Source organism: Tupaia chinensis, unplaced genomic scaffold (assembly GCF_000334495.1).
Source record: "Tupaia chinensis unplaced genomic scaffold, TupChi_1.0 Scaffold000113_1, whole genome shotgun sequence".
In the NCBI taxonomy this organism is placed as follows: Eukaryota; Metazoa; Chordata; class Mammalia; order Scandentia; family Tupaiidae; genus Tupaia; species Tupaia belangeri.
This window is the reverse complement of record NW_006159577.1, coordinates 1,090,127-1,100,912: the sequence shown is the minus strand read 5'-3', so window position 1 is coordinate 1,100,912 and position 10,786 is coordinate 1,090,127. Positions and strand designations below refer to the sequence as shown.

At 43.4% G+C, this 10,786-nt stretch overlaps 1 protein-coding gene across 2 annotated transcripts in view; it reads left to right on the top strand.

Moving 5' to 3' along the window:
• The first annotated feature begins 302 nt into the window (after positions 1-302).
• Positions 303-10,786, top strand: part of FANK1 (fibronectin type III and ankyrin repeat domains 1) — a 112,327-nt gene continuing 101,843 nt past the window's right edge. For both annotated transcript variants that reach the window (XM_027770131.1, XM_006143895.3), the window contains exon 1: positions 303-367. In XM_027770131.1, coding sequence (XP_027625932.1) covers positions 355-367 — 13 coding nt within the window. In that variant the 5' untranslated portion in view covers positions 303-354. The remainder of the gene's footprint in view (positions 368-10,786) is intronic.

Sequence of the window (10,786 nt, the reverse complement as noted above, 5' to 3'; positions counted from 1 at the left end):
GGCCACTCGGACGCCTCGGGACGGCGACGGCGGGGCCCAGAGGCCCACGCCCTGGAAGTCGGGGGACAGGTCCTGTGGGGAAACCCGGGCAACCAGGGACAGCGCGACCGCCCGCCCGGGCCTCGGGGGCAGGGTCCTCGGTCGGCAGCCCGCTGCCACCCTGCTCGGCGCCCCGGAGACGCGCGGCCCTCGCGCTCGCCCGCGTTTCCTCGCGACTTTTGGTCCCTCCCTCTTGCCGTCCTTCCAGTCCTCCGCCCCCCGCCCTCTGGGTTGTCAGGGCAACCCGAGAGACGCCTGCCCCGGAGAAGAGGCGTTGAGAGGGGCTGCGGCGCCGCTGGGGATCAGCCGCTGACCATGGAGCCCCAGAGTAAGGGAGGCTGGGGCCAGGGCAGGTCGGGGTTTCGATCCGGCGTGGGCCTGTGGGGGATCGCGTATGGGCGCCCCTCGCGCGGCTCCGGGACTTGGACGTCTTGCGTTCCCCTCTCGCTCTTAGCTCTCTGAGAGAGGACAAGGAGACTAAATCCTGCCAAGGTCGTCCGATTGGGTCTCCAGCGCCTTGAGGAAGCCGGAGGAACCGGGGAGCTCAGTCGCGTGGACTGGAGGGTGCAGCTCCCAGCGCGTTTCCTCCTGAAATCCCCGCCAGGCAATTCGATTTGTTATTACTATCACTGTCCTTGTTTCAGTTTGGTAGTTTGGATCATGAATTGCAAACAGCCCATCCTGCCTCTAAAATGTCAGCAATTAAACATGCAACCAGGCCCGGCCTTGTATTTATGAGACCCTGTTTCCTCCTTCCCCTGTGATCCCTGTTAGAGGTTCTACTGGCAAAACATTTCACAATTCATTTCCTTTTCTGTTTCTCCGCGTTGTTTTTATTGTATGACAAAAGGCGTACAGTGGAGTTATGGGGCCAGGGCAGGTCGGGGGTTTCGATCCGGCGTGGGCCTGTGGGGGATCGCGTATGGGCGCCCCTCGCGCGGCTCCGGGACTTGGACGTCTTGCGTTCCCCTCTCGCTCTTAGCTCTCTGAGAGAGGACAAGGAGACTAAATCCTGCCAAGGTCGTCCGATTGGGTCTCCAGCGCCTTGAGGAAGCCGGAGGAACCGGGGAGCTCAGTCGCGTGGACTGGAGGGTGCAGCTCCCAGCGCGTTTCCTCCTGAAATCCCCGCCAGGCAATTCGATTTGTTATTACTATCACTGTCCTTGTTTCAGTTTGGTAGTTTGGATCATGAATTGCAAACAGCCCATCCTGCCTCTAAAATGTCAGCAATTAAACATGCAACCAGGCCCGGCCTTGTATTTATGAGACCCTGTTTCCTCCTTCCCCTGTGATCCCTGTTAGAGGTTCTACTGGCAAAACATTTCACAATTCATTTCCTTTTCTGTTTCTCCGCGTTGTTTTTATTGTATGACAAAAGGCGTACAGTGGAGTTATCGGATCTAACAAGAGCTTCAACTTACGGATTTCCTTTTCCCCAAACCTTTCTAGGGACTACGTGAAAGTTCCTTCTTTCCCAGTCTCTGTCCAAGCTGTTGTCTCATTGCTCCATTTGTTTCTTAAACGACTGCATTTCCTTCCTCCCTCCCTCTCTCTTCGTTTTTTAGAGAGATTTTTGCTATAGGGCGTGTGCGCTCCCTGAAAACGCAGACAGCAAGAAATCACCCCCCAGGGAGGATGGCTGCCCACAATCTCTCTCCTCCACCCTCCTCTCAGGACTTTGGGCACACACCCATACTCGTCCGGTGTGAGTTTCAAGCCTCTGGGTCTGTGAATTGAACCAGGGTCAACCATGCTTGAGTCCAACACCTTAACCACTATGCCACCTGCTGGTCCCAGGACAGAGTGTTTTTTGTTTGTTTGTGTTTGTGTTTGTTTTGTTTTGTTGAGAGAAATTTTTGCTACAGGGCCTGTGCAGTCTTGCTGGAAAAACAGAGACACAGACAGAAAGCAAGAAATCACCCCCCCCAGGGGAATGGCCACTCTGCAATCCCTTCTCCTCTCAGGATATTGGGCATGCACACACACATGCCTTGAGTGAATTTTAGGATGTCATGTCCTGGACTCAAACCAAGGTCAACTACCTGGGAGTCCAGTGATGTATCCATTATGCCATCTGCTGCCCCCACTGGACAGCATTTTCTATGGAGACTTGAAATATCTTAAACTTTTATAGAAGGTTGCAGTTTGACTCAAAAGTAAGTCATTTTTTTTCTTGCACCATTTCAAAAATAAAGTACTCAGACTAAATCCATTTTCTGGGGAAATGCTAATACTTTCAAAGTTTATTCGTTTCCAACAAGTTTTTAGGATGTTTTCCTTCTTTTTAACTCATCTGCTAGGAAAAAGCTTGTAAGTTATGAGATACAGTTGCTTGAGTTGATAGGATTTTTATATAGTATCTATCATTTGCATTTATAGCTCCTTGGATTTTTCATTTTATTTAACATATTGAAAGAAACTTAGTGTACCACAAACTTTTGTCTCATGTCAAACGGATGCCCCCTTAATGAAGAAATAAATTGAAGTGAAATGTAGCTTTTAAATACAGCAGCTTTATTTGTTCCAGTTAGTATTATTAAGTGTGTGAACTATAAGTTTCAACTTCTTTAGTTCTCACTGTCTTCATCAGTCCATTCCTTCATATTACTTATTATGTTGCAGCTCTGTTTGAGTAATGAGCCATGACTAGGTCAGTGTTAGTTGTGGCCCTGAGGTCTCAGTGAGTAGCCAGGGTTTGAGGCTGAGAGTAGGAAGATTAGTGCAGGTGTCACAGGGGCCTGGTGCTGGTACAGTGGTACATAACTAGGCCCAAGTGGGAAAGGTCTTGGGTTTATGTCCCGGGACTTCCCTGAGCATGCTGAGCATGTGTGGCTGAGACTAGGAGTGGATTGTCACAGGAAGACCCTATTGGTGGGATGACTGTGCTTCTCTGTTTCTCTGTCCATCTTTCCCATTTAAAAAAAAAAAATGTAGGGGTTAGCAGCAGATGGCATAATGGTTAAGATGCTTGGACTCCCACATGGCCAAACTCAGTTCAAGTTCTAGACCTGATGACTTGAAAATCATCCCAGGTGTGCATGTGAGAGCCCAATATCCCAGGAGGAGAATGGAAAAGACAAAATGGATTATGACTCTGGCCATTCTCCCTGGGAGGGTGATTTCTCACTTTCCCTTTCACTGTCTTTTTCTCTGTCTCTCTTTGGTGGATGCATGTGCCCTATGACAAAATCTACATACATACATACATATATATATATATATAAGTAGCTAAGGAAAGGGGGGGAAACGAGAAAGAAAAAATAGGTAGTAGCATGGGAGGAGAGAAAAGGTGAGGCTGGAAAAGTCAACAAAAGTCAGGAAAGCTTTGTAAAACTGTAAAAAATATGTATTAGACCTGGGAACATTTATACCTCATCTCATTGGATTGTGAGGTGGAAAATACTTTTAAGTAATTTATGCCTGAAGAACAACTGTAGATGTATTCCTTTTTATATTTTCATAAATGCTTTTATCTATTTAAACAATTCTAAGAATAACCATTTACTTTAGGACATTCTTTCATAGTCTAGTAAACACCATTTGGTATAAACATTCACTAAATCATTCACAGTAAATATTTAAAAGGACAAGATTAGGGTCAGCAGGTGGCAAAGAGGTTAAAGCTGAATCCCACATGGCCAAACTGCAATGGCTAGAGTCCTGGACCCAGTGGCTTGAAAATCACACTGGGTGCAAATGTGTGTGCACCCAAAATCCAGAGAAGAGAATGGAGAAGTGATTGCAGCATGGCCCTTTCCCTTGGGGTGTGATTTATCTTGCTATGTCTATTTCTCTCTCTCTCTCTCTCTCTCTCTCCAGCAAGCACATACTCTATAGCAAACTGCATGCACACACACATACACATACAGAAAGTAAAAACAAAAGTGAAAGGACAAGATTAAATGATCTCTAAGATAATTTTAAGAATCATGTCTGGGACCAGCAGATGGCTTAATGGTTATGTCGCTGGAATCCCAAGTAGTCAACTGCAGTTTGAATCCCAGACCCTGCAGCTTGAAACTCATGTCGGGAGCATGTGCATGCATGCTCAAAATCCCAAGAGAAGAATGGAGGAGAAGAGAATGCAGAGTGGCCATCCCCCTTGGGGAGCTGATTTCTCACTTTCTGTCTTTCTGTCTCTCTCTGTTTTTCCAGTGAGCTCACGTGCACTATAAGAAAAATCTCTCTAAAAAAAAAAGAATAATTATTTTTTTTTTAAAAAGAATCTTGACTAACAAGATTTCACCTGAGACTGAAGTTATTTCATTCTCTCAAAGATAATGGAAGCAAGTATGTTAACAAGTATAGTTGATCCTTTATATCTGTGGGTCCTGTATCCTTGGAATCAATCAAGATAAAAAAATGTTAGGTTGTTGCTGACATGTAGTTTGTGTTACCGTTTGGCCAATGATTAAAAAAAAAAATTTTTTTTTTAACTTTTGCCAGAGAACACATGTGCTAACCAGAGAGAAAGAGAGAGAGATAACACATCTCCATTGGGGATGGTCATGTTGCAATCTCTTCTCCATTTCTTCCTTCTTTCAGGATTTTGGGCATGGATTGTGTATGTGCCTAGTGTGTTTCTCAAGTTGCTGGGTCTGGGACTCAAATTGTGTAGTTGGTCATGTGGGATCCAGCCACCTTAAACACCATACCACCTGCTGGTCCAATGGTTGTCTCTTTACTAAACATGTACTAACTTATTTTCTTGTCATTATTCCCTAAACACTATAGTATATCAACTATTTACATAGCATTTACATTGTGCTAGGTACTTGGAGTAATCTGAAAAATGATGTAAAGTATATTGGGACCAGCAGATGTCATAATGGTCCCATCACTGAACTCTCACATAGTAGACTACAGTTCGAGTTCCAGACCCAGCAGCTTAAAACTTACTCCAGGTACATGTGCATGTGTGCCCAAAATCCCAAGAGGAGAATGGAGGAGAAGGAACTGCAGCACGGCAATATCCCCTGGGGGGTTATTTCTTGCTTTTTGTCTCTCTGGCAAGTGCATGTGCCCTATAGCAAAAATCTCTCATAAATAAACGAAGTACATGGAACGATGTATGTAGGTTATAAGGAAATAGTGTGCCATTTGATATAAGGGATTTGAACTTCTGTGGATTTTTATGTCTGAGGGGGTTCTAGAATCAGTCCCCTGCAGATACCAAGGGAGGACTGTGTTGTAATTATATATAACTATATACTATTATCCTCTATGGATATTATGTTAACAATACAGTGGTATACCAACATTATCTGACATATTTATTTTAAGCCTAGTGTTTACATGCTACTTGTGAAATAAGAGCAGTCCATTTAAATTTTAGGCCTGAGTGAACATGAGCCTGAGATTCCAAGCATGTCCACGCCCATTGTGTTTATTGCCCAAAAGGCATATTTTAGTTTACAGTAAACAAACTACATGCAGCAAAAAGATAATAGATTTTTACATGTAACCCCCCTCCCCCCGCTCTTTCTTGACGGTAGTGTTTTTGAGTTCATGATGTAAAGAAAAAAGTATAGCGAATCAGTTGCCTGCATTATTTCCAATGAACCAGTGTAAACTCCTGACAAATAATTTATAACATCCCCTCTTCTTACCCTTCTCTTTGTTATAATCCAGCTTTTCATCATCATTTTGATGAGCATGGGTCTGGGTCAGTATCCAGGCAAATTCAACCTAAGCTCTGGCTCAAAGAAACTATTTTATTTTATGTATTATGCCTCAGCCTTTCTTTTATGTTCATATACCTTTTATTATTGAGGGTTTTTTAAAAGAATTATTTATTTAATTTTATTATTATTATTATTCAATTTGACCAGAGAGAGAAAGAAAGAAAGAAAGCTCCCAGATTCGAGACTTGAACTGTGTTCGACCACATGGGAGTCCAGTGCCTTAACCACCACGTCACCTTGTCAGTCCCTACTGAGGGGTTTTTAATAACATGGTATGAGCATAGTTGAATATAGCATCAGTATATTGATTAAGAGGAAGGACCATTTAAAATTCCTTTTAAAATAAAAAACACATCATAGGGCAATACCAAATAACTACTAGAACTACCCCGGAGTCTGTCTTATCCATTCTATTTCCACACACTTGGTTTTCTATTACTTTTAGGAGTGACCTTTGTTAACTGAGTCATTAAAATCCAATAAACATAAACTCTTCAAACTCCTCAGTGGATCATACTCTAGCATTAAGCAGGGGATAACAGGGGCTACCACTGCTACGAAGAATAACAATAAATCAATGATCCAAGAAATGACTCCATGGGGAAAGGGCAAATTAAATAAATTCACAACCTGGGGCTGTTCAGAATGGTTTTGGCTATTAGCTTGTACATTTACGTCTTTAATTATTTTCTTCCTAAACTAACTTCACTGTTGGAAAGATAACTCATGTATGAAATAACATGAAAATGTACATCAAGTTTAATTTATCTTTTTTTTTTTCCTTAAGTTCAACAGCATTGTCTCTTCTCTAATTTCTTAGTGAACAACAATACCAAGGGTGGTTTTAGAGGTCTTTAGGCCAAATCTAAGCAAAATCTGAGTAAACAGACAAACCTAAGTGAACGTACAGTGTGAGTAAAACTGCATATGAGAGTTCAAAAAAGTCATGGAAGGGGCAGCAGGTGGTGTGGTTAAGGTGCTGGACTCTCACATGACAGACTGCAGTTTGAGTCCTGGACCTAGTTGCTTGCTTTCTCTCGCTATGTATCTCTCTGGTGAGTGCATGTGCTCTGTAGCAAATGAAATAATAATGATAAATAATATTAAATAATTATTTTTTAAAAAGGTCATGGAAAATACATGTTTTGAAAAAACCACATGGATTTCAATTTTTTTTTTTTTGGAGAGGTTTTCACTACAGGGCGCGTGTGCTCGCCAGACAGAGAGAGACATAGAGACAGAAAGTGAGAAATCACCCCCCAGAGGGGATGGTCACACCGCAATCCCTTCTCCTCCATTCTTCTCTTGGGATCTTGGGCACGCACGCACACGCGCCTGGCATGAGTTTTAAGCCACCAGGTCCAGGACGCGAACCACGGTTGACTACATGGGAATCCAGCGACATAGCCATTACGCTAACTGCTTTCTCTCTCTATGTATCTCTCTGGTGAGTGCATTCCTGGATTTCAATTTTTTTCTTGTGTCAAAATAAACTCGTACTTTAATTGCATTTTTCCATGAAGTTTCTGAAGTGTCCTCAGGTATTTATCAAACATAGCATTAAGCTAAGCCCCCAGCTCTCATTTACTGTTGCCGTTCCCTAAACTCCACTTGTGTACACAGAGATTTAAAACAAAACAAAACAAAAACAAAAAACCACTGAGTGTGCTAGTTTAGAGTAGGCATCAGTTTCCGGCTCCACATCTACATTGTATGAGAAACACTACATGCAGATCTAAGCTATTCCAGTGACTAAGGGAGTGAGCTATACTTTCCTCTCCAAACCTGTTTCTCCACTAGTCTGCCCCACCTTCCCGATTACTCAGGCTTGATTCTGACTCAGGCTTGACTCCTCTTTTTCACTCACTGACCCCACCCCTCCATCCGCCAGTGTGTCTGTTTGTTCCACCTCCAAAATATACCCCACGTGTGCTTCTTTCTCTCCTTCTCTTCTGTAATCAATAAGATTGGCGCTCCAAGTCACCATGTTGCTGGAGTCATGATTGTAGGCTCTACCGATTTCTTTATTTCCTCTCCTTTGTCCTACCTGTGCCCCACCGGAGCCAAAATGACCTCTGCAAAATATACGTCAGATTTTGTCACACTCCTGCCAAAAGCCCTCCACAGTCCTTAGGCTAGAGCCGCCTCCTCAAACTCATCACATATCTAGGCTTTGATATATTGGGTTATTGGAAAAGTCATGACGTATTTTTTTTTCTATGTAAAAATGCGTCACGACTTTTCCGACAACCCAATATTACATGCTTCAGACACCTTGGATTTTTCGTTTGTTTTATTTCTTAGTCCCTCAAACATACCAAGATCCTTTCAGGACCGAAGCTCTTTGTACAGTCTTTTCCCTCTGCCCAGAACAGGATTCCCTCCTGCTGTAGCAGGTCTAACTCATAGTCTCCTTCAGTTTTTACTGAAATGTCCTCTCATTCAGCCCTTCCTTGACTCCCTAAGGTAGGTAGTGCCCCATCCCTGATGTTATTCCTCTTTCTGTGCTTTTCTCTTCATAAAAATAACCACGTTTTGTAGTTATTTTGTTAATTTTTAGTATCTACTCCTTCACCAGAGTAGAGAGGGGTGAAAGAGGGCAGGAGCCCTGTCTGCCTCTTTTGCCATTCAGTCTGTCATGTCTGACATAAAGGAAGCACTAAACAAATACTTTCTGAATGGAGAGCACTGCTGTTAACAGCTGGATGCCTTATATTGTTTTATTTCCTTAAGAGTGTTTGTTGCAGTGTACTTAAAGAAAGGCAGAAAGAAAGAAAGGAAGAAAGAAAGAGAGAAAGGGTGAAAGAGAGAAAGAAAGGAAGAGAGAGAGAGAAAGAAAGAAAAAGAAAGACCTTTTACTCTACAAACAGAAGGGGCTGTGCCCCAGGGAAATTTGAAGTGCCTCTTGTGGAATATGCTTTGGGTAAAGTTCGTTTAAATCAGGTGCTTATAAATGTCAGGTTGATGGCAAGTGCAGTGTTCTGCGTTGTTTTCTAACCTAAACAAGGTGATTTAAGAGTCTCGTTCTATCAGGTAAGATGGAGGAAACAGGCAAGTCTTATTTTTTGGACCAGAGGCCACTGGCTCATAGGACCTAACAGAGTCTTTGTACTACTGTGGAGTACTACTCGCTCATTAATTATCTAGGAGACTGGCAAGGAGTTAAAGGTAATTTCTCACTTGAGTCCAGGAAACATTTTTTAAATCTATATACCAATTTTTTCTCTAGTAGACTCAGTACATAAAGAACATTAACTGTCAATTAGGCTGTAATTCAAATTTTATGATAAAAAAAGTGCTAATGAAAATCAAGTTGAAAGCTCTTTTTTCGTTTGTTTTTGGTAATTGGCCTGAGGGCGTATGTACTGGGAATGGGGGCAGGTAGAGAAAGTAAGAAAGCAACCCCTTCTGTGGGGGATGGCCAGGCTGCAACTGTCTCTTCCATTTCTTCTCCTGGCCATGTGAGATCCAGCCATCTACACCACCATGCCACTGGCTGACCCCAAGTTTAAAACTTTTTAAGCAATTTTTTTGGGGGGGAGAGGTTTCTACTATAGGGTGTGTGCGCTCGCTAGAAAGACAGAGAGACACAGAGAGACAGAAAGCAAGAAATCACCTCCTATGGGGGATGGCCACACCACAATCCCTTCTCCTCCATTCTTCTTTCAGAATCTTGGGCACGCATGTAGACGTGCCCAGCATAGTTTAAGCCGCTGGGTCCAGGACTCAAACTGTAGTTGACTACATGAGAGTCCAGTGACATAGCCATTACTTCAACTGCCGGCCCCAAAACTTTTTAAGCAATTTTAAAGCAACATCTTTCAAATAGCTATATTTTAAAAATCCCCTTCAAAATACTAAAATTCATTGCAATCCTGACCTCTGTTGCTCAGTCAGCCATAGGAAGTAGTAAACACCTTGGTGGTTGAAGCTGTGTCTCCCCAGAAGTTCAGGTTCATCCAGCATTATCTCCAGACTGAGTTAGTTCTGACAACCTGGATTTTGCTTCCTCTTGCAGGAAACAGGAAGCAGTGTTACAATTTCTCTAATCTGAACTAGCCAACCAGATTAAAGGAGGTGTTCAGGTACAGCAGCAGCATCCCAGAATTGCCTGAATGACTCATTAAATACAGAAGGTGGTGCAAACTCATTAACAAGTAAACAACTCACCCCAATGTTCTATGTGTTTACTGCTCACAGGACTGGGTGCCTCACCAGAGGTAAAACTGGAGACTTTCATCCTTGGGACTCTGGGGTGTTCTCAGGCCATTTCTCTCATGGGAAGCTAGAAGGGACCAGGTATTCCTTTCTCCTTGACCCAGGTGTTATTTCCTTTAGCTGAGCCCCACTCCAACCTTCCCATATTGTCAGGAACCCACCCTCCCCAGCCTTGTCTTCTAGGGAGGTTGGCCCTCTTCCTCACACTCCTGCTTCCTTGTCTCTGCTTGGAATGTACTTGCTGCTCATCTGTTTGTCCTTCTCTTTTTTTCAGTTTTTGCCATAGGGTGTATGTACTTGCCAGAGAGAGAAAGAGAGAGGGGGAAAGTGAGAAATCACCTCCCGGGGTGAAGGCCACACTGCAATCCCTTCTCTCCCCATTCTCCTCCCGGGATTTTGAGCATGTACACAGATGTGCCCAGTTTTATTTTCAAGCTACTGGGTCCAGGGCTCAAAACCCGGTCAGCTATGTGGAAGTCTAGTGCCTTAACCACCATGCCACGCACTGGTCCCCCCCCTCCCGTTTGTCTTTAAAACCTCTCTCTCTCTCTCTCTTTTTTTTTAATCATTTCCAACTTCTTTTATTTAATTTTAAATTTATTCATTTTCTACATTAATTCACTATACACCATCACAACACACAAATGAATTTTCCATCCAAAATACACTGTGCATTGGCTCAATCAAGCATGTTCTCAGCATACATGTTCTCAGCAAATAATTTTCCAATTCTTATGTCCTGCATACCTTGCCTTTTGTTTTGCCACCCTTGATGCCCCACCCCCCACCCTCTGCTATGTCCCATCCTCCTCCCCCATTGTCCCTGGCATCCATGGTTGCCCTCC